Below are 26,661 nucleotides of genomic sequence, written 5' to 3'. Positions count from 1 at the left end.
CGGACCCTTCTTCCATACCAGTATCATCGCAACCAAACGCAATCGCAATACCGCAATCACTCCACCGCCAGGATGTCCCGCATGTGCAGCGGCACGTAGTCCAAACCGATGGCCCGAAAGATGTCCGTCTCACACCTGGTAAATAGATGGATGCACACAGCACAGGAGTAAGCTAGTGGAAGTGGCTTGGAGCGCGTGCCAGCGACACAGCCTCCACACACAACTGCACACGCCCCGCCTTGAGTGCACACGCCCCCGTGTGTTCCCTCCAAGTGTCCTGCGTCACACACACACACACACACACACACACACACACACACACACACACACACACACACACACAAACACACATACACGCGCGCACACACACACACACACACACGCGCGCACACGCACACGGGCCCCCTCCCCCGCCATCTCACCTGCACGGCACCAGCGCCAGCAAGTGCTCCACCACCCCCGGCCGCCCGTCCGGCCCCATGGGCCCGCCCCCCGCTGCCACGCGCTCCCGCCGCATCACCGCCAGCTCGCGGTCAGACAGCCGGAACGCCTCGGCCTGCAGTAGCAGTAGCAGTGGCAGCGGAGGAGGAGGAAGCAGGTGGCAGTAGCAGTGGTGATGGCAGTAGTAAGAAGCAGTGGCAGGCGTGGCGAAGGTGCATGGCAGGCGTGGCGAACGTGCATGGCAGTGGTGGCGGTTGTGGCTGCAGGGAGTCCAAGCAAGGAGGACGCCAAGAGCGGGGCTCCTCTTTCAGGTTTCTTTTCGCGGTACGAATGCTCCTACTACCGCATCTGGGTGCCCCCTCTTTCTCTCTGAGCTTGACACAGGTCAGGGCAACCTCTGACCCAGATCAACCACCACGCACAGGGCACAGGCGACGTCTCTAAACCCCACGCTTCCTACGGCGGAGCCTACGCCCACCACGCCCACACTCACGCCCACGCTCACGCCCACGCACCTGGGGGTGGTAGCTCCGTGCTAGCTCCCGGGTGGCTGGCAGCGGCGTGTTGCAGTAGTACCTGCGACAGCATGTGCCGGGGGGCGGGGCGCGAGGGAAAGCACCTGGACCAAACTCCCTCCGGTGCCAGCAGTAGGACAACTGATTGCAGCCTGCCGCACCCCAGCGCAATCGTCTTGTCCTTTGATGGCTGGGCGGCCCGTCCCAACCATTTTAACCCTTAATCCAGACCATCCACATTCAATTCTGGTGTTTATCCGCACCTGATAGCCCTGTTGAAGTCGGTGCCGCTGGCGAAGTAGTTGACTGCGAAGGGCAGCTGCGCGCGGCGGTACACCTTCACGTCCACTCGGCAGTAGCGCCCGCTCACCGGCTGACGCCACACGCCTGGTCGACACGTGGGGCAGACAGCACACGAAAGCGCAAAGCCAACACACACGTATGCATACGACACCGTGAGGTGGTAGGTGGGAGGAGTGTGGTGTTGGCATGTGGAGCATGCAGTCATGCACTGGCACGTTGTGTACGGTATCACACGGACCGCCAGCACGGTGAACTTAGCACGGTGACCCAGTTCCCACCGCCCCTGACCCCTCCCGCCCCCAGCCGTTCTCACCCAGCCACGTGCAGCTGTCCTCCACACGTGCCGACGCCGCCACCAGCTCCCGCTCCTCAGCGGTCAGCGCCACCGCCAGCCGCCCGCCCGCCCCTGGTGCGCCGCTGCCACCACCGCCTGCGCCATCCCCTTCCCCTCCTCCGCCTTCCATGCTGCCACTGCCACTGCTGGCGCTCGCCAACCGCTCCGCCAGCCGCAGCACAGCAGGCGAGCTGGGGTCCAGCGGCGCATCCGCCGCCGCCGCCATGTCGTCGCCATCGCTGAGGTCATCGTCGTGACCGCCTCCCTGCGCCTGCCCCTGCTGCGAAGCACCAGCAGTCGAGCTCCGCCGCCGGTGCTGGTGTTCGTGGTGGTGCCGATGGTGTGCCTGCGGCCGGGGCTGGCCGTAGGCGGCCGCAGCGCCCGGGTGGCGCACCGGCTCCGCCCCCCGCGGCTTCCAGCTGGTGCGGCTGCAAGTGTATGTGTGTGTGTGTGTGTGTGTGTGTGTGTGTGCGTGTGCGTGTGTGTGCGTGTGTGCGTACGTGCGTGCGTGAGGGTGTTGGAAGGGCTATAAGCGACCGTGTGGGTCCAAGAGCGTTGTGTGGTGGGAGACGTCCAACGCACCGCAATAGCAAGAGTAGAAACGGTAGCACGACTGCACGGCGGGCGCCACTCACGTGTGCAGCATGTGTGCCGAGGCGGGGTCGGCATACCCCGCCGCCCGCAGTCGGGCCACCAGAGCCGCCAGCAGCACCGGCGGGCCCAGACGCGTGTCGGCCTCGGGGCCGGGCGCGATGATGAAGTCCTGGCGGGCGGGCAGGCGAGGTGGTGGCATGTGTGTATGGAAGGTGGCAGGTGAGGGGCAGTTGATTGGGCATATGTGCAGCTTGCCGGACTGAGAAAGGCCACGTGCCGTACTGGCTCCCGAAGCTCCGTCCGGAGCCCGAAGCAACCCAACGGAGGGCAAGCAGCAACCATATTCACGGCACCGCGGCGGTGTGGGCAGCAGGGCATAGCTTGCCGTACCCCGCCCCCGCCCCCGCCCCCGCACCCGCACCCGCACCCGCACCCACCACGTCTGAGGAGGAGGGCGCGCCGCGTGCGTAGCTGCCCATGGGGCGCACGTGCAGCCGGTCCGCCACCACGTGCTGAGGCAGGCCCGTCAGGTCCTGTGTGTGTGTGTGTGTGTGTGTGTGTGTGTGTGTTACATTCATGATTATTCAAGAAGTGAAGGCGTAGTCAGATACAGAGGGGGAGGGAGGGGAGGAGGGGCCACGGTGGGAGGGCAGGTTCAGGGGAAAGCGGGCTACACTCTTCAGGAAAGGATGGATATGGTGAGCTAGGTCCCCTGGCGAAAATTGCGAAGACGGAGAGGGGTGTGTCCTATGACCACAGGTGGCTGAAGCGCGGCGAGACGGGCAGAGATGCTATATGGGTGCTCGCGCGCGTGCATACACACACCAGCACTCATAAACAGTACGCAACCGGCGCACGCACAGCACATGCTCGCACCTGCAGCACCTCTAGGGTCACTCGCCGGACCCCGGCCGCCGCCTCCGCCACCTCGGCCCTCGCCAGCCGCCGACTGAAGTCGTGGAAGTGGGTCAGCCCCAGCCGCTGCTGCGCCGTCAGGTCGGACCGGGCCGCCACGTCAGACAGGCTGCGGGCGCCGCCCACGTACCTGCGGACGTGTACACACCGGATTACACATAACGTGTGCACACATACCGTACACACACATTGTTACATACGCGCGCATTTGTCGCCTCCCCTGAGGTGGCGCCGGTGTGGTGTGGTTGCGGTTGGGCGGCAGCAGCAATGGCGTGGGGAAAAGCAGGGTTGCAGCCATGGGTTGCCACTGCGCCAGCCCGCTTACGAAACCAGCGCTCACCACTTGCGGGCGGTGCTCTCCGCACAGCCCCACACCTGCAGGCGGTGAGAGGCAGGTGGCAGCCGGGTGGCGGCAGCTCATGGCCTGTTCGTAGGAGGCCCATAGGCGGCTGTGTGCACACGACACGCCCCGCCATTGGAGCGGGGCCCACTTCCACAGCGGTACTTTCTACTGCCGCGACCATGAACCCTCACGCTGCTCAGTGTTGGCTGCGCCAGCCGCAAGCCGCGCTGCACCCTGCCGGCCCCCAAACACACGAAACCAAACACACGAAACCGCGCCCTCATGCAGGCGCTCCCTCTCCCTCGCTCACCTGTGTGAAGAGCTTCATTGTGGCTCTGAGCTCGCTGCCCTCCCACACGGCGTTGCGCTGCAGGCGGCCCGTGGCCAGGATCTCCTCCAGCTGCAGGGCAGGGCAGGGCAGGGCAGGGCAGGGCAGAGCAGGGCAGGGCAGGGCAGGGCAGGGCAGGGCAGGGCAGGGCAGGGCAGGGCAGGGCAGGGCAGGGCAGGGCAGGGCAGGGCAGGGCAGGGCAGGACAGGGCGGCAGGGCAGTAGTGTCTGCATCTTCCTTGAAGCTGACAGGTATTGACCAAAGTACCAACGCACACCACATGCACAACGGACACTGACGGTGTCATTATCTGCGCCCGCAACCGGCACAACCGCCCTCAACAACAGCACCACCCGCGCGCAACCCGCGCCACACGCCACACGCCACACACACCTTCTTGGCCGTCTTGGCGCCCAGCCCCAGCCGCTGCACCTGGTCGGGCGACTGCAGCGGCTGAGTCAGCCGGGCGCACACCGCCAGAGCGCGGTCGATGGCCTGCGGGCGGGCGTGTTGAAGGTGCGAGAGGTGCGAGACGGGCAACAGGGTGCGTGGGTGCGTGTGGCATGGTGTGCCGTTGTTAGTTGGCAATGTGTTGGGGGGTGAGCTGTTCTGGTGCACCGTTGCCATGTGCACTGTCGGGGCATGTTGGGTCCTCAAAGAAGCAAGTGTACGTTGAGGGTGTACGTCAGGGTGTATGTCCTGCTCTGCACGGGCACGATCTGCCGGGAGCATGCATGCCGGCGAGCGCGGCACAAGTCGGGGCCGCCAGGCAGCGGGGTCGCGACTCGATTGGCCGCACTCACCTTGATCCGGAACTGGTCGTCTCGACCCATGTACAGCTGCGGAGGAGGAGGGATGGAGAAACGAGATACGTGTGTTGCCCACACATGCCATGCCAGCATGTCGGTGAACGATGTTACAGGCGGCTTCGCGGCGGGACAAAGGGTGAAACGACAGGGGCGGATACACCAGGAAGCCACGCATGCGCTGGCAACATACAATTGCAGCGCAGACGGCAGGGCGGAGCCTCACCGACTTGGTGTGCTTGAGTTCTTCAAGGATGCAGAAGGGCCGGGCGGAGCAGCACACGTGCCGGCACACGACATTGACGGCGCCGCCGCCAACGCCGCCAGCGGTGCCATCATCATCAGCGGCTTCGCCGCCAGCGCCACCGCCACCGCTGCCGCGCTGACGCGCCAATGCCTCCTGGCGCCCAGCACCCGTCTCCCCCTCGTCTGCCGTGTCGTATCCCCCGGAATGTTGGGCTGCCAATGGTGGCTGCAGTCGCTGCTGCTGCTGCTGCTGCTGCCGCTTCCGGCCCTCCTCCCGACCGGAGCCGTCATCACTATGCTCCGTATCATCGCCACTTCCGCCGCCGCCGCCGACACGCCTCCTCCGGGGCCCACCTGACCCGCTGCCCTTGCCTCCGCTCCAGCCGCCACCGCGTCCCCACCCCCCGCCGCCTCCACCTCCACCTGCGCCGCCGCCACGCCACCACCACCCGCCCCGCCGGCCGCGGCCACCTCCGCCGCCCGGTGTGGTGCTGCCGCTGAGCGGTGTCGAGACGGCAGCTGCCGGCGAGGAGCCGCCCTCACCCACCGACAGGCGCCGCCCGGCACCACCTCCGCCTGCTGCTCCGCTCCCACCTCCGCCTCCACCTGCAGACCCTGCAGCCGCACCCGCACCGCGGCCTCCGCCAGGACTGGCGGCGGCAGCAGACCCGGGCGCGGCCTTGGCCCCCAGACCCAAATCATCGTCATTATCATCGCCGTCGTTGTCCTCCACGTCCGTGTCACGCGGCCCGCCGCCATCACTCCCAGCCCTGCTCCCGCCACGGCCGCCGCCACGGCCTGCGCTGCCGCCAGATCGCGTCCGCCTGACGGGCGTATGCACCGGCGTCGTCTCCGCCCCCGCGGCCCCCGCTCCTAGGGCCCCCGCCGCTACCCATGCGCCCCCCGCCGCCCCCGCGCCTGCACCCGCTGCTGCCGCTGCCTCACGCAGGCTGTCCCGGTAGTCCAGGGCGTGGCCGTCGTCAGTATGGAACGAGTGCCTGGGGCGGCAGGATGGAGGGCAGGAGGTCCGCAGCAGCGGCATTCCCGAACATTACCAACATGGGGCAGAGAAGGCTAGGCGGAAACGCACGAGCAGCTAATGAGCAGCCCCATTCACTTACTTGGCCCAGTGCGCGAGCACGATGCTGCAGGTGCGCCGCGCGGCCGCGTCGTCCCACGGCTCAATCCACCTGCAGTAGCGACAGCGACAGCGACAGCGGCGGCAGCGGCACCGGCATTGAGAGCATTGGCCGACAACTCAAGAGTCTGCGGTGTCAGCAGCCGACACCATGCCGCCTGGCCGTCCTCCTTCCACTGATGCCCCCGGCCATGGACTCTGGTACCCGCAAGCTGCGCCGTGGTCCCAAGCCGTGCGATATGCCCAACCCCGCCCGAATCCTGCCTGCATGCGCGCGCCCACACCCACGCCCACGCCCACGCCTCCACACCCCGGCACGCACGTACGCACCGGTCGCCCACGCCCCAGTCCTCCGGCCCGCGGCACACGTCCTCCGGCCCCGGCAACACCCGCTGCGAGGACCGCGGCTGCAGAGACTGCGGCTGTAGAGGTTGCGGCGCTCCAGCCGCGACCGCCGCCCGGCCCTGAGGCGGCAGCACTCCCATCGCTTCTGTCGCGGCGGTCTGCGGCTGCGGTCGTGGCTCTGGTGCCGCTTCTGCCGGCTGCTGCAAGGGCTGCTGCAACGGCGGGGGCTGCCCGGCCGCAGGCACGGTATCATCAGGCTGCTGCTGCTGCTGCTGCTGCTGCTGCTGCGGCGGCGGCGGCGGCGGCGACAGCGGCTGCTGCTGCTGGCTGGTGAGCTGGGTGACGACGTGTCCGGCGGCGGGGTCTGGATCCAGTAGCCGGCCCTGCAAGGGGCAGGGACGAAGAGGGCAATAAATTGCATAAGGTGTGCTTGTCAGACGTCATGAGAGGAAACAGGGGATGGTAGGATGCCGCCGGCACCCGGGGGTCGTTTTGGGCCAACCAAGTATGGCATCTATGTCGTATCCCAACAGTCCGCAGCGCTGCACGCGGACGCCCTGCAATCCCCTTGCCCCGCCTCCCCTCGCGCCGCCTGCAGCGCCTCTTCGGTACGGCACTCACCGCGGCCAGGCAGTCCCGCAGGAAGGCCGGCGTCACAAAGTGGACACCCGGGGGCAGCGGCAGCGAGTGCTGGCCTACTGAGGCAATGTCACCACCACCGCCACCACCACCTCCGTCCCGATTCCAAGCCAGGTCCGACGCCGCGAGCAGGCGCGCCGCCTCCGCCGCCGGCAGATCCCGCCTGTGTGCAGTCCGAGATGGAAATAGAGATAAGGATAAACTAAATAGGTGCTGAGTGAGCCAATGTAGCGAGTGCGCAGTCGTACTCCGAGCCGACGTTGACAGCCGGGGCACCGACAGCGACCCACGCACCCACCTCGCCACGACGTGTGTGGTTGAGCCGCACACACTGTACTGCTCCGTGCCGCCGACACGTTTCACCTGCGCATGCAAGACACACACATATGTGCACACACGTGCACACACATACATGCATACCGTACAGGATCACGTCCATTGCATGTAGTGCGGCCAATCGTGCCATGGGCACATGACTACGCCCATCGTGACTGTGGCCCCATCAACCCTTCCGGCGCGGTGCCCGTGTATCCCACAAAACCTCAGACCCGGAGGTTCCTCCAGTGCCCGCCTACCTTGGTCAGGATGTCCCGCACCGCGCCGCGCTCCCACAGCACGAAGCGACACCCCGACAAGAAGGCACGACCGGGCGTCGCCGCCAGCCCCGGTGCCGCTATTGCCACTGCTGGTGCTGGTACGGCTGCTGTTGTTGAGCTGACTGGAGGGGCATTGGACACAGTCGCCGGCACCGGAGCCGGCCCCTCGCCTCCAGCCCGCACAGCACTGCCACCCTCTACAACCGCAACCCTGCCGTCGCCGTTGCCGCCGCCGCTGGCGCGGGGACCGCCGGCGCCTCCCGCCGCAGCCGTGTCGCCCTCGGTGGCGGCGGCGACGGCGCCACTGCCATCACCAAATGCGGCCGCAGTAGCTTCGCCCGGCTGGGGCGGCTGCTGAGCTGGAGGCGGCTGTGGTGCCGACTGTGACGGCGGCGGCGGCGGCGACGGCAGCGCCTGGTGGGGTGGTGATGTTGAGGGCCCTGCTGGCGGCTCCGCCATTGCCGCCGGGCCCGGCCTCAAAAGCGGCGGCGCATCCGCTGGCTTGGAACAATCCTCTGAAGGCGCTTGCTCCACCGCGCCCTCATATGCGGCCCCCCTTTCTGCTTGCACGTGCTCCGCTGCCAGAGGCCCAGCCGGCTCGGCTGCGGCCCCCTCTGCCACAGCAGGCTCCGGTGACTCCTGAGCGGCGGCGGCTTCCGAGACAGAGGCTGGCTCTGGAGCAGCCGCCCGGTCTGCAGCTGCCTCCACTTCTGCCCCCAACCCAACATCTGGTGACATCTCCACCTCCCCCTCTGCTGCTGCTGCGGCTGGCGCCTTGTTGGCTTGTGCGACAGGCGCCAGTACCTCCGGCGCCGTCGCGCCCGACGTCACCTGGCCCGCCCCGGCTGCTGCAGCTGCGCCGGCTTCTGCCGCTGTCCCGTCTCCTTTCACTGGTGCCCCTGACCCTGACGGCTCCAGTGGCGCCGCCGCTAGTAGCCCGCTCACAGTCGGCGCTGCCGCCGCTGCTGACGCCGCTGCGGACGCCGCTGCTGCCGCCGCTGCTAGCACTGCCAGGCTCGGTGTGGGCTCCGGCACCACCGCGCCGCCATCACCAGTCGGCGGCGCTGCTGCGTCGGCGTCCTGACGCCGGCGCCGTGCTGCCCATCCCGCCCCAGAGGCCGTGCCCACATCCACACAAAGCCCGCGCAAGTCCACTTCCCCTTCCTCCGCGTCAATCTCCACTGCCTCCGCCGCAGCTGCATCCGTGTCTGCAGCTTCTCTTGCCGCCGCAGAATCTGGGTGTGGCTGTGACTGTTGCGACATGTGTAGCGATGGCGACTCAAGACGGGGTCGCTTGTGCGGTGGTGAGTGGCGTGTCATGCTGTCCTGACGCGGTTGCGCATGTGGGTCAACCAATGGTTGCGGCAAGGCATGGCTCGCAGCTGCCCCAGCTCCTACAGCGTCCCTAACATGACCGCGAGTCGGCTGGCCGCCCGTCGGGCCGAAACTGGCGGCTGGAGGCTGCGGTGCTTGCTTCATGGGTGGCTGCTGCCCCGGCGGCAGGCCTGCAGCAGTGGGCCTTGCACTGCCGTCACCCGCTGCTGCTCTAACAGGCCTGGTGCTTGCCGCACCGCCGTCGCCGGGTCTGACTGTGGCGGAGGCCGGGCCGCCGCTTCCAACCACAGCTGCACATGCCGGGAACACCGCACGTGCCGGCGTGGGGCTAAGCACAGCAACTGGTGCCGATGGCGCTGCCGCCGTGACGGCTGGGACGGCAGTGGCAGCGGTGGCCGGCGCCGCACCAGCAGCTGCTCTAGCGGCTACCGCTGCCGCTGACACCGCTGGCGGGTCATGCGCTGTGAAGACGAGGGCACGCGGACTCTGCTGCGCCCAGGGCGGCAGCTGCTGCTGCCGCTGCTGCTGCTGATGCTGCGGGGACCAGGTTTGGGACTGCGGCGTGGGTGTGGCGGCAGCGGTGGCCGCCACGCCTTCGCCGCCGCCGCCGCCACCACCGCTGCGTGGCTGCTGCAGCTGCTGTAGCCTGAACCCTGTGGCCAGGCGCGCGTCCCGGCGCTCCAGGTACACCACATCCCCCGGGTACAGCTGGCAGCTGGCGCCAGCGGGCAGCAGCACCAGCTGGGGGCCGGCGGCAGCTGCCGCTGCTGCTGCCGCTGCGCCGGCTACTGGTGGGGGTGGCATCGTGGGTGACGTGGCGAAAGTGTGCGTCGCGTGCGGCCTGCGCACCACGGCCGCCCCACTGGCGTGCAGCACGGTCAGCACGACGTCCTCATACTCGCGATTGCCGGGGTGCTGCTGCTGGGGAGCACTGCCGAGGTCGGGCTGGCGCGAGTGGGTTTCGAGATGGCTGACCCCGGGGTCTGCGCCGAGTGCCGAAGCCAGGCGTGCGCTGCGTTTTGGCTCCGCAACCCACAGCACGTGGCAGTGCGAGCGACTGACAGCCACAGAAGTGATACCCGTCGCGTTTCCACGCCCAAGCAGCAACGGAACGCCCCGCTGCAGAGCAATGCGGACGTCCGGCACGTCCACGCTCACCAGCTCCATTTACTAAATCGCTACCTACATTTGACAAGTGATTTCAAGGCATTGCAGGCGTAAAGGGGCTGTGAGTCAACGGCTCGTGGTTTGAGCACCAAATTCTCTTCGCATCAGGCTCGTGTTAGCTTAGGAAGTGTACATACGTAGTGTATCCATAAAAGGATGCGACATTACGACATAGCTAAAGCATGAGGCGGACCGACCATCAAAAAAATTGCGCGGGATCGCCCAACACGACCTGGCCTGGTTTTCATCTCGATGTACTGATAATGAATATATAGTCGATATCGGATCCCCTCAGAGCGACCGGGCGAGTCTTGGGCAACAAGGTTTTCTCGCCACACACGCGAAAGTTCGTGAGCCAGGGCTGCTGTGATTATAACTTTTTATCTTATGCGAGCGGTTTATTAGATTATTGAGTACACATCACTCAAGGCGGGGGCAAAGGCCATGCATCGGCAACAAGGCCGCGCGGGCTCGCGCCACGGCAGCGCCTCCTCTTCACACAGACGTCCACGAGGATGTTGGTCGGGGTCGTCGGGGTGCGGCCTGTGGCCAGCGCCACAGGCTGCCCACCCGGCCACGTCGTTGTCGCTAAGCGTGGGGGCTCCCACCGGCCTAGCGCCGGGCCCTCGCGAAGCCGGCGCCTTCAGGACTGCCAGCTCCGCGCAGCACGCGCAGCAGCTTGGAGGCAGCAACCCAGAAGAAGGACCCGGCTCGCAGCACCCGCCGCACGCGGCGCTGTCCCATTCCCACTCCCACGCGCACATTGACCCGGAGCTGCGGCTGCTGCTGGGGCTGCTGCCGTCGCGGGTGCGCGCTGTGCTGGAGGCGCGGCCGGACATCGAGCAGGTGCGAGTGGAGGTGCAGGGAACACGTTGCAGAGGCGCAGGACAGGGCACTGTAGGGTCGGCATGAGGGTGGGGGCGTGGCCAGCGATGCTAGTTTCCGGGAGGCTAGGCTGTCATCGGCATGGGCAGCGGAGCAGCCACCTGACCCGCTCATTCCACGGGGTCACATCACACGAGCACCACACCCTCCACACACAAACACGCGCAACACTTCCACCTGCCCCTGCCCTCCCTCCTGCGCCGGCCAGCTGGTGGAGGTGGTGATGGATCTGGGTCGGCCGCCCTCGGCCCGCTTCCCGCACGGCGACGTGGACCTGTGCCCGGAGCCCATGACCGCACAGGACCTGGACACAGCCGTGCGCCAGGTGGGGGGGGGCTGAAGGGGGGGGCAGGGGAGGAGGGGAGGAGAGGACGGAAGGGAGGTGGGCACATGGTAATGGTAGGTGGGTTGTGTGTTGGGCTGGGAGGGTGGTTGGGTACCTACCTCTGGAAACACGGCGCGTGTCGCTAGCCATACCGGCCCTTGCAAACCGCCATTTCGGTGACCTCAACAACCTCGCAACCGCAGGTGGGCCACTTTGACGGCGACAACCGCGCCGGCATCGACTCCACGCTGCACCGCATCAGCGCCATCCGCAACCGCGGCGGCCGTGTGGTGGGCCTGACCTGCCGCGTGGGGCGCGCGGTGCCGGGCGCGGCGGCGCTGGTGCGCGACCTGGTGCTGGCGGGGCGCAGCGTGCTGCTGCTGGGCAGGCCGGGTGGGTGCGGGGATGGAGGAGGGAGGGGAGGTGGGGGGGGAGAGGGGAGGGGAGGTGCGGGGGAGGGGAGGTGGGGGGGGGGGAAGGGGCGTGTGGGGGCGTGCGGGGAGGAATGTTGGGTGTGTTTGTGGGGCGTCGGGTCTTTGTGAAGTCTGCAGGCTTCGGGCACAGGGGTTGCAGCAGTGGGGGACAGCGGGCGCGAGCAGTGTGGTGAGGTGTATGGGTGTGCACGGCACGAGAGCGGGCGCACCCGGACCAGCGCCATTGTCCGATCCACCACCCATGCTGAGACACTCACACGCGTGTTTTGCCGCCGTGCTGGCGCAGGTGTGGGCAAGACCACGGCGCTGCGGGAGGTGTGCCGTATCGCCGCGGACGAGGCTGCCCGGCGGGTGGTGGTGGTGGACACCAGCAATGAGATCGGAGGCGACGGCGACGTGCCGCACCCCAGCATCGGCGGCGCCCGCCGCATGCAGGTGTGTGTGTGTGTGTGTGTGTGTGTGTGTGTGTGTGTGTGTGTGTGTGTGTTAAAGAGCACAAGGAAAACGTTGCGCAAAGACAGTGTATGCGATGCAGCAAAGCGACGGTTTACGGATGTTACCTGAAGTTACCTCGCATACCTGCTGCGGTGAGCCGCCGGTCTTACCAACCGGAAATCGCGCAACCCCCGCTACTCTAACCTCGAGGGGGGATTAGTGTCCACACGCTCTCAAGGGTGCAAACCCATGCATGTGCTCACGGTACCGTGAGGCCCAGGCACTCCTACAATTCCTAGCTCCGCGTCGCTACTCCTGGCCGCTAAGTCCAAGCTCCCGCCCAATCCTCGATGAAATTCTCACCTACGAGCGAATAAGAAAACAACAGAGCACAGGGCGGCAGCAGGGGAGTGTCACGAACAAGAGCGAAGGAACATGTTAGCGCGGCGGCGCGCGACGAGCAAGAGCAAACATGCAGCCCAGTCCCAGCCCAATGAACTATACTAGGGGTTGCGCGATTTAGGAAAGAGACGGAGGGTGGGCGACCACGAGCAAATAAACAGGTGGGGGACGGCATGGGCGCATGCATGACGGCAAATGCAAATGGGGTGTCAGCACCATGGGCTGGCGGGGGAAAACCCCCGCTCCCCACTCCACGGTGTGACGGAGGCGGCACACGCTAGGTACTCCCCTCATGCGGCCATGTAGCACCAGGTCCAAGTACACGCACAGCTTATGGGGACGTCGATGCCGCGGGGCAGCGGCATGGGGAGGGTGGGCCCAAAGTCAGTACAGGTTATGGCGCAAATCAGAGGAACGCGACAAGCAGGAGGAACACGGCGCACCCGGGGCGCCACAAGGCCCCCAGCCCGGTCCCCGACCCCGCGGAACGGGCTCCAGGCCTAGTGCCCAAAACTCCGACAAGATAGCAATTTTCGGTAGCATCGTCCAGACGCGACGGCACGCAGCACAGCACTGAGTAGGACGCCGAAAATTACCCTTCGACAGATTTGTGAGCATAGGGCAATTTCACCACCAGAAATTGTCCATACACTCACAAATCAAGTCGCTAAAACACGAGCCCTAGAGGCCCCGGCACGCCCGCGGGACATGAACCGGCTCGTGTGTTTCCTTTCTTGCTCGGCACGGGCCACCAAACTGGGGCCATCCTCTGCTCGCCAAATCCCGCCCTGCTGCACTGCTGTCCCACCGGCCACCTACGCCACATCCTGCACGCCTGCGCGCCCAGGTGTCGCGGCCTGAGGCCCAGCACGCGGTGATGGTGGAGGCGGTGGAGAACCACATGCCGCAGGTGCGGCTGGGGCTGCGGCTGGGGCTGGGACACTGGCTGGGGCTGGGGCTCAGTAGGGCTTCTCACGAGTAGTCTCTGAGGGGCCTTGTAGATACCAGCCCAAACTAAACCAAACCCAGGTGGGCTGCAATGGGGCCGGCATTCGGGGTCGGTTGGGGCGCCGGAATAGGGTCTTGGCCGGGGCCATGAGCATGCGGCCTACTTCCGGCTGTGCTGCTGGCGAGTCAGCCACCATCAACTGAACGCTGCCACAGCAGGCAGGCCTGGCGTGTATGGGAAATAGGAAATGCACAAGTGGTGAGTGGGTCTGTGCTTGCATCTTTCCAGCGCGGTGAGCGAGAGTGCTTCCTTCGCCCTCCCTTACACTTCCTGTGCCCGGCAGGTGGTGGTGATTGACGAGATCTCCACGCTGGCCGAGTGCGGCGCGGCGCGCACCATCGCGCAGCGGGGCGTTCAGCTGGTGGCCACGGCGCACGGGCGTCAGCTGGACAACGTGATCAAGAACCCCACCCTGGCCGACCTGGTGGGAGGGGCGGGGCGGCAGGGGAGGGGGTTGGGACAGGGGTTAGTTTGGGCATAGCTGTAGGCTGAGTGGGACTGCCTGGAACCACCACCCCCTGTGCCGGCAACTGCATACTGTACGGTCTTCAGTCTAATCGGGATTGCTACTGATAGCTACCTGACACGGCCCTCCTCCTCCTCGTGCTGCTCCTCCTCCTCCTCCTCCACGCAGGTGGGCGGCATCCAGAGTGTGACGCTGGGCGACGAGGAGGCCAAGCGGCGCGGCGTGCAGAAGTCCATCCTGGAGCGCGCGGCGCCGCCCACCTTTGACGTGGCGGTGGAGATGGAGGAGCGCGGCCGGTGGCGTGTGCACCTGGATGTGGCGGCGGCCGTGGACTCGCTGCTGGCGGGTGCGTGGCGGCACTGGGGTGTTTGGGGAGAGGAGGTTGTTTCCGTCATCCCGTATGAGAAAAGCAAGGGCAACAGGTAGAAAACTATGGGGAAAGGAAGAGGAGGGAGGCGAGAGGGTATCTGGGCATGATGGACGGAGGGGAGGAGGACGGGATGTACTTGTCGGTGTAAATTGCTACGGCTTGACGAGGAACGGTAAACGGCATCCGAGTAGGACGACATGGGACAACAAGTGGGGAGGGGAACGGAGTGCTACATGTGCAGCAGGCGCAGATTGGCACCCTTTGTGCTGTGCTGCGGCGCAGGCGGCGAGGCGGCGGGCCAGGTGCGGCTGCTGGACGACAGCGGTGAAGTCACCCACGCCACATACATGGGGACAGGTGCGCCGGCGTTTGGTGTCCTGTGTGTGTGCCGTGATGAAGTCGTGATGAAGCCGTGATGAAGCCGTATGAAAGTGCGTCGTTTGCCCCCGGCACTCCCAAACATATTAATTCAACCAGTCCGCCTTTCATGCACCGCTTTCCCCCCCCTGCCAGTGCGGCGCATGGACGCCAGCGGCGCCACCACCACCAATGAGTGGTGGTCGGACGAGTCCGGCCGCACCATGGAGCCGCTGCTGTGGCCAGCGCAGCAGCAGGACGCCGCAGCCGCCGCGGCCGGCCCCCGCCCCGCCGCGCTCGGCGGCGCCAGCGGCGCCGGCACCAGCACCGGCACAAGCAGCTTTGCCACGCCCTCAGCCGCGGCGGCGCTTGGGGCGGCGTTGAGAGGGGCGGCCGGCACGGAGCGCGGCAGCGGTGGCAGCGGCTTCGCGCCGGCGCCGGTGGCTGTAGCGAACGCCCGTGCGGCAGCAGGGGGTCCCGGCAGTGCTGGCGCCTCCTCATCTTCCTCTGCCTCCTTGTCCTCGTCCTCCCAATCCGCGCCATCCTCATCCGCCTCGCCGTCGCCCTTCCCCTGGCGGCTGCGGGCGTTGCTGGTGATGGATGACGAGGCGGCGTCGCGTGTGCGGGCCGTGCTGGGGCTACTGCGGAGGGAGGCCTACGAGGCAGCGCTTGCGGCGGGCTCGGCTGCTACTGCCACTACCGCTACTGCTGCTGGTGGCGCTATGGCCGCGCCGGCGGCGGGCTCCTCTGCGGTAGCAGCAGGAGCAGGTGGCGGCGGTGCGATGATGATTGAGGTGGTGTCGGATCTGGATCAGGCGGATGTGGTGATTGGCACCAAGGGCAAACTGCGCAACACGCCCAAGGTGTGTGTGCGGCTGTGTGGAGGGAGGAGAGCCTGGCGAGTTTGGCCCTGTGTGGGGTGACATGGCTGGGGTGCGGAGGGTGAGAGTGGTTTAGGGAACATGGCTGGAGGGAGCATGGCTTTGTTGGGGGCCATGCGCGCGGTCGCAGGCCGGGCACAGGTTTGCCGTCCAGGGCCGCCTGTGCCGCACTCCTGAAGTGGCTTGGCACGGCGACGAACGGACACGAGCCAACCCTGCCTCCCTGACGCCTCCTCCATACGCCTGTCGACCACACCACCTACACCCAAACCACCGCACCCGTCCAACAGATCAAGAATGCCGCCAAGAAGCGCGACGTGCCCATCTACGCCCTCACCGCCACCTCCACCTCGGCCCTTCTGCGCAACCTCTGCCCCCTGCTCGGCCTGGACCCGCTGGCTGTAGCAGAGGTGGTGCGCAGCAGCGGCGCCGGCAGTAGCAGCAGCGGCGGCGGAGCCGCCGCCGACGGCGGCCTGAGCGACGGCGAGGGCTGGGGCGGCCTGGGCGGCTCGGAGGGCGAGGAGGAGGAGGGGGAGCTGCTGGTGTCTGGGATGTCTGTGGCGCCGGGCGGCGGGCAGCGGCGCACCCTGGACCTTAGCGCGGCAGATGACTACGCGGTGAGTGGGGGTGGCGGCTGGTGGTGGTGGTGGTGAATGTTTAGGCCGGTGTAGTGTGTGGAGGTTGCGGCGGCGGCTACGTTGGGTATGGTGTAGGGCAGGCACGGGGGTTCATTGGCATGTGGCGGTGGTGGTGCTGGTGCTGGTGCTGGTGGTGGTGGTGGTGGTGGCAGTGGTGGTGGGGTCGCCTCGCCTCGCCGGGCCTGGTCCTTGGACACGCGCTGACCATCCGGACGTGTGGCTGACGTGGCACTTTGGTCCAGCTCCGATAGGTGCTCATGTGCAGCCACGCGGCGCAAAACCCCAGCCAAACACTCCAAACCCCCAATACGCCACACGCCACACCCTCAACCACCCCCACCCCACCCCCGCACCTCCCCTCCCACATCTCCCCTATCCCCAGGAACTGCTCGCCACCACCGTCCGCGAGCTGCGCTACGCGCCCCTGGACCGCTCCTACGCCCAACACATTCTGGGCCGCTTCCTGGAAGAGATGGGCGCGGCAGTAGCAGGCGCGCCCGGCGGCAGTAGCAGTGGCGGCGGCGGCGCGGTGCGCGCGGGCAGCCTGGCGGCTGTTGCGTGGGCGTGCAGCTTCGCCAAGCACCGCAAGAAGTTCGTGGAGGGCTGCCGGCCGCAGCTGAACGCGTTGGCGGCGGCGTGCGGGCAGCGCTGGTGCGTGGGCGGATGCGGCTGATGCTAATGCTTTGTGGCTTATGTTTAGACCATAGGTCCGGGGCGAGAATTGATGTCAGTTGGGTCTTTGCTTGGTCTGGCAGTACGTTTCAGCGGTGATCATGACCATGAACCCAAACCCGCACGCGCTTGCGCACACAGGTCCGAGATGACTCCCAGCGAGCTGCTGCGGGCCGCCACTGGCTTTGCCGGCCTGCGCCTGCCGCCGCCCGGCGCCGCCTGGCTGCAGGGCCTGGCCGCGGCGGCGGCACCCGCCCTCGAGGCCGCGGAGCAGCAGCAGCAGGGGCAGGAGGAGGGAGAGAAGGAGAAGGAGGAGAAGCAGGAGTCCGGCCCGGGCTCAGCGGTGGGCTCCAGGAAGGTGGCGGCAGGTGGGCTGAGTGCTGACGAGGCCTCGCGGCTGCGGCTGGCGCTGGCGGAGCTGGAGCTGCTGCTGCCGGGGGGCGGCGGCGGCGACACGCAGCAGCAGCAGCAGCAGCAGGAGGCGGCGGCGGCGCTGGTCCGGGCGACCGCATGAGCAGCGGCCTGTTCAACATGTGGGCGTGGGGTATGCGTGTGTGAGCGGGGATGAGAATGCAGGAGAGAAGGGCTGCTTGGTACGAGTGGCGGTGTGAGCGAGTGAGCCTTACACCAGAGGCCGCAGGAGCGCGCAGCAGGGGCGCGCGGCACAGCTGACGGGCGGGGAGCCAGCGCGGCGTGGAGCAGGCCAGGAACGCGGAGGGAAATAGCCCGTCCATGCAAGACAGAGCTGTAAATGATGGGGCGGGGGTAGCACTGAGCATGCCTTGGGAGCGCGCGAGCAATGCAGGTGGTGGGGACCACGTGAGGCGTACAACGCGGAGTGGCTGGGCGGTACTGCTTGTATTGCTGCTGGCGATCTGCTGGTAAACAGGGTGGCGGCCAGTGTGTGTGCGTGTGTGTGTGTAGGCTCGCACGGTGCCGCAATGCTTCCACGCTGCCCCGCTGTAGCCATGGTATGCACCACAATGCGGCAGTGTGTGTGCGCCGGCAGGACCAGCCGTTGCTGTCATTTGTTGTGCGTGTTTGTTGCACATGCACACGCACGCCCTCTCATGGGAGCTGCTTGCGGTGTGGTGCTGGGTGCAGTCCAGGACGAGAGGCGGCTGTCGGCTGTGTGTAGGCAACCTAACAACACACAAACGTCGCTACACGGCCTACACCCAAAGTATGCGGCTGGCGGAATGGAAGTGGCAGTGTAACTTGCTTATACTGCCATGTACTCATGTGTGGCTCAGCAAAAGGTGTGGGCGAGCGAGTCACGGTCGAGTGATTACCGGTCGTTTCTGTCTTGTAACATGCCCGGCCTGACCAGAGTAACCAGAATACCAGATCATCAATCAGCAGGGGGGTCAAGCCAGAGAGCTCTCCGCGTCACCTCGCTTCCCTGCAGTCCATCCAATGACAATGCGCTGGCCAACTGCCACACGCACAATCAACTTCGCGCCCGAGCCGTTCGCCTATTCAAATGGGCGTCGTGCCTTGCCGCGACAAATCGTACACAAAGTATGAGTTTGCACCAGCTCGTATGAAATAAACCGCTGTAAGCCGAGGGCAGGCGTGACACTGCCCACATTCAATCCGCACAGTCACCCTGTGGTCACACCGTAATTCTGCAACGGTCGTCGCCCTTATCTCACGCGTTGCGGCAACAACCAAAAGGAAAGGACTCCGCAAACCAGGGGTTTGCTACGGAACCTGAACTACCGCTTGAAAATCATAGTCGGGAGCCCCAACGCAGATCCTCAGGAGCAGCAGCAACCCATCGTCACCCGTGCCGCTGCTGGTGCTCCCGGCGGCTGAGGCGGCGCGTGCGTGCGAGAGGCAGATCCGTCCTCGCGCCCGACCCGCCCCGGTGCCCCCGTGTTGCCGGTGCTGGTGCTAGTGCTGGACGCGCGCTGCCAGGCGGCGGTGCCGGCGTCACCAAAGCTGCCAGCGCTGTCCACGGCCGCCCGCGGCTCCTCGAGACACACGTCGGCCACCACACACTCTCCGCACACCTCATACTCCAGCCCCCGCCGCGCCAGCCACGAAGTGACCGCGCTCAACAGCTCCGAGCGCGACGTCCCCATGCTAATGCTCAGCCTCATGCAGGGTGTGGCAGCGGCGCCAGCGGCCTGCCCGCTGTCCGCAGCACCGGCGGCTCCTTCCATGCCCGACCTCCCACTGCCATTTCCACTCCCACTTTCGCTCCCAGCCACAGTAGCGGCCGGCGCCATCCTCAGCATCATCGTCCGCCGCAGGCGGTGCACCCGGTCCTCCAGCACTTGCTGCGCCGTCATTGGGTCCAGGCCGCACACGTCCAGTACGCACGGCGTCCGGGTCTGGATGTTGCGCTCCCTGAAGGTGCTGTAGGCCGCTTGCAGGGAGCGCTCGTGCTGCTCCAGTCCCGACATGGCGGTAGGGTTGCTGTAGCCGCGGCGCCGCCGGCCATCGCGCGCAGTGGCTGCGCGTTGCGGCGGCGGCTGCGGGCCTGCACCGCCATGACCGGCCGAGGACGCCACGCCAAGCGGCCGTACGGGTGGCAGAATTGCAACGCTGGTGCTGGCGCTGTGCCGTGCCGCGGCGGCGCTGGAGGCCTCGGAGTTGCTAGCGGCACCATCACGGTCACCGCCACCGCCACCAGCACCAGCACCCGCACCAGCAGCACCCACACCCCACGGTATGTAGGCCACGACACGGCCCTCGTTCGTCGCCCCCGCCGTCAAAGGCCCAGCTGGCGGCTGGGCCCCGCTACCGCCTGACCCCGCGCCGCCTGCAGCCTGCTGCTGCTGCTGCTGGGGGGCTGGTGCGCGCCGGTGCCCTGCTGCCGCCTCCGACGCATCGTGTTGCAGCCCCTGCAGCCGAAGCCAGGACAGCACCGCCCTCTTCAGGTGCGGGTCGGACAGCCCCACGATAATGCGTAGCAGCCGCACACCGCCGGGAGGTGGTGGTGGTGGTGGTGCTGCTGCTGCTGGTGCGGCGGCGACGGCGACGGCGGCGGCGGCGGCAGCCGTGTTGTCTGCTGGGGCAGCGGCCGCGCCCACTGCTGGGGTCGCCTGGTCGGGCTCGGCCTGGCCCAAGCGGTGCACGTGGTCAGCGAGTCGGTGCAGTGCCGTCGTTGCGTCCAGCCCTCGCACGTCGAGCAGGTCGACCCTGTCGCGGATGCTGCTATTGTGCCTCCTCGGTTCGGCAGGCCCGGCTGCATGCTCTTGAGAGCGTTCGCGTTCCGATCTTGCCTTGGCTACCTCGGCCCTGCGCGGCTGCCCTGCAGGGGTTCGGGGTAGGGCCGTGCGATTGCTTGGCATATCTTTTGATCTGTATACCCTATGTTATGAGCTGTGAGGAACTGTGACCTATTGCATGCAACTCGATGACCCGTGACACAGCAGGCCTGTGACCGCATCCCTTGGTTTGGCGGACCTCGCCTGCACCCAGCGCAACTACCCCACACGCACACTGTTTGCATGGCGTGCACCTCTGCCCCGGTCCTTCTTTTGTCTTTGCCGCCGCCCCCAATCACCACCAGATTGAGGCCGCGTCGGATGTGGATGCCCCTGGAATGGCCGCCTGCCCCCGCCGGTCCCTTCTCCTGCTCAGCCCGCCGTACGCGGGCCGTGAGGGGGAGAAGCCGCGAAGATAGGGTAGGTAGGCAACGGGCCTGGGAATAGGCAGTGCGTTTATGGTGTAGGCACCTGGCCGTCACTTCCACCCTGGCTGGATGTGCCTGGTCACAAATGTCGGCATGTCGCCTTCAACAGTGCCGCATGTGGCCCAAGCCAGCATAGCAATACCCACAGATCATTATGCACTCATCAAGATAGGATATCTTGGCGATGGGACGTGTTACATCTTGGGAGCTCCTGGTGCAGCTGGAGGGCCGAGCGGGCGGCAGAGCGGGCGGGGCATGCAAGGAACGTCGTCCGGGGTGCACACGGAACGTGTGACCTTCGCAAGGTATAGCTTCGGCACTCGAGCACATTGCAACACAATCAAAGTCCAAAATTACAAGCCATACGTGCTCGGGTCCAAGTGAGAGAGGGGTGTTGCTCCTGCAGAACATTTTGAAGAGTTCTTTCGCCTCTGCTCTGCCAAGTCGCTACTTTACACGACATGGCTATCATACATAAAGCGCTAGATTCACTGCTTTAGGCTCGCGCTCGCTTTGTCCTCTCGGGACTGAGCTGGCGATCCCGCCTTCGGCGAGCGCTCGGAGCCCACGAGCATGGCGCAATTTAGTCAACAGCCGCAGTCAACATGGAGCGTTGGGAGTGGCGTCAGCAGCAACGGGAGCGTCGGCTCGCTGCCAGTGCAGCCTGCCTACTCGGCACCCGCCCCAGTCCAGGCGCCGGCCCCGCCAAAGGACAGCCTCCTGAAGCACGTGGGCGCGGACCCCTTTCTAACCAGCGCGGGGCCAGTGTCCGCGGACGAGATGCGTAAGTTGATAGGGTGATGGGACCTTGGGACATGGGGCAGCGGCGGCAGCTAGGCTAGAAGGGCGGCTACGGTATGCGCACCACACAACAGTCCCCTACGTGTGCCATGAGCATAGACTCTATAGTGTGGCCCATGTGCATAGACCATCATGCCCCGCATGTCTTGACCTGACCGCATACACGCGACGATGCCGCCCTCCTCTCCTCTCCACTCCTCACCTACCTTCCTCCCTCCGCACACGCAGACTGGGCGTACGTGTGCGCGCTGCAAGGCATCGTCACCCCCAACATCCCCCCGGACTGGCTCACGCGGCCCGTGGACTCCGTGGCCGTGGAGGGCGCCAGCGTCTCGCCATCCCCGGCGCTCGGCGCCAGCGGCAGCGGCTCGGTGGGCGCGCCCGCGGCATCGCCCGCGGGCGCCGCGGCCGCCAGCCCCACCGCTGAGGGCATCCGGCACCCCGACCCCAACACCTCACTGGAGGAGCTGCGCTGGCAGGACCACACGACGCTGGCGGCTAGCGGCGTGACCAGCGTGCTGGCCGCCGCCACCGCCAACGCCGCGGCGCAGCCGCAGCAGGCACAGCAGGCGCCGCAGGCGCAGCCGTCACAGGCGCCGGCGTTCGGGCTGCCCGGCGCAGCGGCGGCGCCCTCCACGCCCGTGTTCCCCACGCCCGTGCGGACGCTCTTCCCGCCCACGCCCTCGCCGCCCTCCTTTGGAGGGCCGGGGCTGTTCGGTGCGGGCGCGGGCGTGGGCGTGGGTGTTGAGGACGTGATGGACTGCGGCGAGGTGCCGCCGGACGACCCCGCCGCGTTCCGCTGCATGTACGCCGGGGCGGAGGCCAGCATGGCCAGCCCGGAGGAGATGCGCGTTGTGCAGGTGGGTTCGGAGGAGCTGAGGGAGGAGCGGGCGGGGGGGGGGCGCTGGGGGAGGGGAGCGGCCCGTGGGAATAGCCGTAGTGTTTTTGAGTACGGCGACGGGTGGAGGGCATTGGGATGAGCGGCGTCCCGTGGGCGTGCGTACCCTGACAACGTGTGACGCTGATGACGATGCTTCTTGTTTATTTGCCTGCCTGCCTGCCCGTTTGCTCGATGCAGATTGAGTCCTACCGGTTAGGGCGGCAGATCATGCCTTACTGGCTGGTACCGCCCTCCTGAGTTGAGGCAGGGATCATGGACACGCGTGTGTTGTGAGGGGCGGCCCGCGCGGGGCGCCGGCCCCCGGGCGATGGCGTGGGGGGCGGTGCAGCGAGCGCGGCAGCGGAGCGAAGTCGGGAAGCGGGAAGCGCGCGGCGTTCAGGCCGTGACGGCGGCGGAGCGGGAGCCGGGCAAGCATCTGGCCCCGAGGCGGCGGCGGTGGCAGCTGTGGGGCCCGAGTCAGTTCCTCAACTCCCCATTTCGAGAAAGCGCAGACGCAGTGGGAGTTAGGGAACAGGCTGGGAGCCTCTGAAGCCTGTGAACAATGGAGACTCGGGGGAAAGACCGCCTCCATGCCAGAAGCAGCGCGGGGCTGCATACTGATGACGGACGGGGCGGGAGTGTGGCAATGGCAGAGAGTGTGGGAACGCGCTATGCAAGCAGAGTGGTGCCGGTTTGCGCTACGCGCCATAGCGTTGAGGACGCAGGCGGGTAGGAGGCAGCACAGCGCCGTACTGCACATCACAACAACGGTGCGGCGCGGCTATTGCTGCAGCCCTGGGGGTTTCATTTATGGCGAATGTTAAACGCATGGTCGAGGGCACAGGAGAGCTAGCGAGGTGTGCGCTGCCGCGGCGTTGAGTGGCGGCGGCACGGCAGAGAGGGGCGCGTGGCGCACCCCTACGGAAGCAGTCAGGATTGCGCGGCGGCATGCTGCCGCTAAACATTCACGCAGCAATGTACGGTACATAGCGCTTCATTGACATGCGTTGCCAGAAGCTTGAGCCGTCTGTGATGTGTCCCGGAATGGCCTCGGTATGCCTCGGTACGCCTCTGCCATTGCAGAGCCTTTGCTCATGTTAGGTATGGGGAGCGGGAGCTGTCGTAATTATTTAGCCCAGCTATCTACGGGTCCTCTGGAAAGTGTGACGCATCCTGTGCGTCGTCGCGTACAGCGCGATTTCGGCCGAACGCATTGACATAGCCGAATGATCATAGCTTCCTCTATACGTGATCTTGGTCCCAGGGCGCGAGAGCGAGTGCAGCGTATGAACGAGGCCAATAACTGCGCTTCATTGTCAGGCGCGAAAATGCGCGTAGCTATAACCTACATCGCAATTCACAGGTAGCACAGATAAGGCTGTCTGAACGCACTAGAACATGCACATGAAAGCCAACTCGACCGATCACAAACACGAAAGCTTTCGCGTAGATGACGAGGAGACGTATCGATGCATAACGTTGATATATGCAGAAATGCACAGTTGCGAACTTTGGCGGGAGGTGCCAGCTCGGCGACGCCGACCTCGCTCCCCGCCCCCCCCCCCCAACCCCCCCCCCCCCCCACACACACACACACCATTACTCTGCTTTGTTCTCCGCGTGACAGCATGGCAACGCCGCATGCCCATATCTTTTCCCAACCACTACAGCTCGGTAGCTGGGCTCATGGGCTAATTTAGGTAGCTGTAATAAGGGGAGGCCTCCCCCGACATAAACTGGTGGCTGATCTCGAAGTAAAGCGTAGAGCGCCAGGGGAGGGGGGCGACTAACTGCTCGGTGTGTGGCGCCAGGTGACAGGCAGGACCGCTGGCGGCGTATGAGATCACCGGCGCTTGCGTTGCAGTGCTAAGGCGTGTCGGTGTCATTCTGTCAACTGTGCACAGCGGCGCCTACCGCCCTCACCACCTTTACAATACAGCATGTCTCCAATGTCCTAAGCTCTACAGCTTCCAGAGAATACAGGCCCTGCGACATGCCCCCATGGTGTACTAGGGCCATCCGTGGCTCTCGCCAACGCGGCGTCCCCACACGCCGAAGCAATGTGTCGAGTTTGCGCCTAGGACATAGTACATAGATCTGGGGAGGTTGGCACCTGGCCGTAGCAGGGACCAGGGGCGTTGGCAAGACAGGACCCGTTAGGCTCCTGAGGCTTCCGGCAGGCTTCCGAGCTTTAGTTGCGAGGACTCTGCGGCATTCAGCCAACAACGCCAAGTCCTGCATGCATTGCCCAAAACCGCCACTCAAGCAGCCTCTCCGCTCTCGCCTTTCCGGCGCTTCTTCGAGCCTCCTCTCCCCGCCTCCTCTCCTGCAGCTCCTGTAGCCGCAAGTTCCCGCTTGGCCGCCTTGGCCGCCGCCGCCGCCTTCAGCGCCGCCCGCAGCACCACCACCTGCTCCGACGTGCCGTTGATAGGCACAGTGCTCGTGTACACCTGCCCACACACCGGGCACGTCATGTCTGCTGCCGCTGCCTTGCCCCCGCCAACCTCTGCTCCTCCTCCTCCTGCTCCTCCTCCTCTTCCTCCTCCGCCTGCTCCTGCACCACTGCCCCCACCTCCACCGCCACCGCCACTGCCGCCGACTGGCCCCCGCAGGTTCTTGATCGCCTTGTCCGACAGCACGTGCCCACACGGTCGCAGCGCCGAGCACGGGTACCGCTCGCACGGCACCAGCGTCACCGGACACAACCAGCCCGAGCCTCCCCCGCCCCCGCCTCCCGCGCCCACCGCCTCCGAACCAGCCCCTCGTGCCCTGCCACCGCCGCCACTGCTGCTGCTGGCGCCGCCGGCCTGTGTTGCGCGGTCGCGCTCGGCTGCTGTGAGCGTGACGTCGAACACGTCCCGCAGTGAGGTGATGTGGTCCAGCCCCCCCGCCGCCACTCGCAGCTGGTTGGCGTACTGCAGCAGTGCCTCGGGCTCAGACACCTGCTGGTGGCGGGGGCGGCGAGGTAGGGTGGTGGTGAGGTGTGGCGGTGGTAGTGGGAAAGGGATTGAGCCATGGAATGAGGTGAGGTGAGGTGCAGTGGCGCGGGGGTTGGGGGTGGCAGGAGGGATAGAAGGGATAGGAGGAGGCGCAGGTGAAGGCTGTGCGATGTGACTCCAGCGCAGCTGACTCCCAGACCCCAGAAAATGGCAAACAGTTTGCAACGGCAGTGCAATGCGTGCGGCTGGTCGAGCGTCGGAGTTACTGTACCGAGGCGCAGGTGGAGGCGCATGCGAGGCACGGCCGCACGCACCAGCGACTGTTGGACCATCCAGCTTATAGCGCCCACGCCCCGTTGACCGCTGCCCTCTGTTTCTGGTTCCTCCCCACAACCACTCGCCCACCCTCCCACTCGTATCGCTTGGCTTCACCTTGTCCCTGGCGCACAATATGAACTGAAGGACCGCTTCTTTGTTGTACAGGCGGCCCAACCCGTCAGCCACCAGCGGCGGCTGCAGTGGCTGCGAGCTCAGCGCGCAGTTGCTCCAGGCCGTTTGCCTGCCGCGCGCGCAGGGCACATGAGGTCACATAAGCAATCGGTAATCAAGGGAGTGGGGCGCGTGTACGGTGTCGCATTGGTCGGGAGCGGGTGTGGCCGGGTGAGGCGGTATGCAGGGCCCGCGCCCAATCTCGTGTCACACCTCATCCCGTCTCCAAAGCTTTTGCGAAGGAGATAGGAACCCCAGCCCATAAGTCCTGGCTGCCGCACCTGGCAACACTCGCTTCCACCGCGCCTGGGTCCGAGACCTTGCCGGCCGCGTTGCCGCCGCGCGAAGAGCGGGAGGTGTCGTTCTGTGCTACCCGCGAGGACTGCCTGCGCAGCACATCGCTCCGCGTGGCGATAGTGCCTCCGTCGAGGCCCATGAGAGATTTTTATCTTTTGTCGCAAGGTGCAGCCTGCCGAGAAGTGTAAGGGAGCTGTGAGCTAGTAGAAGGACCGAATTTGTAAGTCCAATTGCGTCCCTGTCAAGTTTCCAATAGAGCCTGATGATAGTAAATTGTGTCGGGAGAGGTATAATGGTAACTTGAGTTTCATAAGCTGGTATGCCGGCGCTGACTCGGCAGCCCATGCAGTGTTGGCGTGTTGCGGGAGAGCGCCCCATGCCAACCCGACAGGGAACGCCCCAGGATTTTTTTACGGTTAGGTGCTCAGTTGTATGTGCCGGGTGTGTGGGCCGGGGATTCACATCAAAAGGGCGAGCATGGGGCTGTGGGCGAGGGACACGAACCGCACTGACACTGACGCACGGGTGGATTCCGGGCAAGCCCTGCTGCGTGTTCTCTTGCAGCCCCCTTACTTACATTTGCCACCGCAAGCGTTATGTGAGCTTCCATAGCCCCCTGCTGACGCTAACAGCGGTGACGACCAGCAATCACAGCGTACGGCGGCGGCGCCGTGCGAGTGTGCATGCGAG

The 26,661-nt window shown here is 66.0% G+C and overlaps 5 protein-coding genes across 5 annotated transcripts; 2 read left to right on the top strand and 3 right to left on the bottom strand.

The window, feature by feature from the left end:
- Position 1: 1 nt before the first annotated feature.
- CHLRE_17g716101v5 (uncharacterized protein) lies at positions 2 to 10,183 on the bottom strand. Its single transcript, XM_043072158.1, has 18 exons — positions 7,523 to 10,183; positions 7,246 to 7,310; positions 6,930 to 7,110; positions 6,294 to 6,691; positions 5,947 to 6,015; positions 4,806 to 5,823; positions 4,577 to 4,612; positions 4,167 to 4,268; positions 3,756 to 3,845; positions 3,443 to 3,477; positions 3,064 to 3,232; positions 2,625 to 2,720; positions 2,229 to 2,356; positions 1,573 to 2,021; positions 1,220 to 1,343; positions 957 to 1,017; positions 423 to 556; positions 2 to 135 (listed from the first exon to the last, which is right to left on the bottom strand). Exons 1-18 carry the CDS (start codon positions 10,043 to 10,045, stop codon positions 57 to 59), a joined length of 5,757 nt encoding a protein of 1,918 aa, XP_042914617.1. The 5' UTR covers positions 10,046 to 10,183; the 3' UTR covers positions 2 to 56.
- Positions 10,184 to 10,333: 150 nt separating this feature from the next.
- CHLRE_17g716050v5 (uncharacterized protein) lies at positions 10,334 to 18,243 on the top strand. Its single transcript, XM_001700335.2, has 12 exons — positions 10,334 to 10,891; positions 11,139 to 11,255; positions 11,459 to 11,648; positions 11,976 to 12,124; positions 13,374 to 13,436; positions 13,819 to 13,959; positions 14,170 to 14,347; positions 14,654 to 14,728; positions 14,885 to 15,591; positions 15,900 to 16,226; positions 16,630 to 16,898; positions 17,061 to 18,243. Exons 1-12 carry the CDS (start codon positions 10,490 to 10,492, stop codon positions 17,431 to 17,433), a joined length of 2,991 nt encoding a protein of 996 aa, XP_001700387.2. The 5' UTR covers positions 10,334 to 10,489; the 3' UTR covers positions 17,434 to 18,243.
- An 8-nt stretch (positions 18,244 to 18,251) lies between these two features.
- CHLRE_17g716026v5 (uncharacterized protein) lies at positions 18,252 to 20,223 on the bottom strand. The gene is made up of 2 exons (XM_043072157.1): positions 20,077 to 20,223; positions 18,252 to 19,987 (listed from the first exon to the last, which is right to left on the bottom strand). Exons 1-2 carry the CDS (start codon positions 20,119 to 20,121, stop codon positions 18,680 to 18,682), a joined length of 1,353 nt encoding a protein of 450 aa, XP_042914616.1. The 5' UTR covers positions 20,122 to 20,223; the 3' UTR covers positions 18,252 to 18,679.
- A 510-nt stretch (positions 20,224 to 20,733) lies between these two features.
- On the top strand, positions 20,734 to 24,149 carry CHLRE_17g716000v5 (uncharacterized protein). The gene is made up of 3 exons (XM_001700336.2): positions 20,734 to 21,349; positions 21,595 to 22,226; positions 22,445 to 24,149. The coding sequence occupies exons 1-3, from the start codon at positions 21,139 to 21,141 to the stop codon at positions 22,502 to 22,504; spliced, it is 903 nt and encodes a 300-aa protein (XP_001700388.2). The 5' UTR covers positions 20,734 to 21,138; the 3' UTR covers positions 22,505 to 24,149.
- Positions 24,150 to 24,162: 13 nt separating this feature from the next.
- Positions 24,163 to 26,233, bottom strand: CHLRE_17g715950v5 (uncharacterized protein). The gene is made up of 3 exons (XM_043072156.1): positions 25,956 to 26,233; positions 25,618 to 25,744; positions 24,163 to 25,188 (listed from the first exon to the last, which is right to left on the bottom strand). The coding sequence occupies exons 1-3, from the start codon at positions 26,108 to 26,110 to the stop codon at positions 24,508 to 24,510; spliced, it is 963 nt and encodes a 320-aa protein (XP_042914615.1). The 5' UTR covers positions 26,111 to 26,233; the 3' UTR covers positions 24,163 to 24,507.
- Positions 26,234 to 26,661: the final 428 nt, after the last annotated feature.

Source organism: Chlamydomonas reinhardtii, chromosome 17, assembly GCF_000002595.2.
Source record: "Chlamydomonas reinhardtii strain CC-503 cw92 mt+ chromosome 17, whole genome shotgun sequence".
Lineage (NCBI taxonomy): Eukaryota > Viridiplantae > Chlorophyta > Chlorophyceae > Chlamydomonadales > Chlamydomonadaceae > Chlamydomonas > Chlamydomonas reinhardtii.
This window is presented reverse-complemented; position numbering and strand designations above follow the sequence as displayed.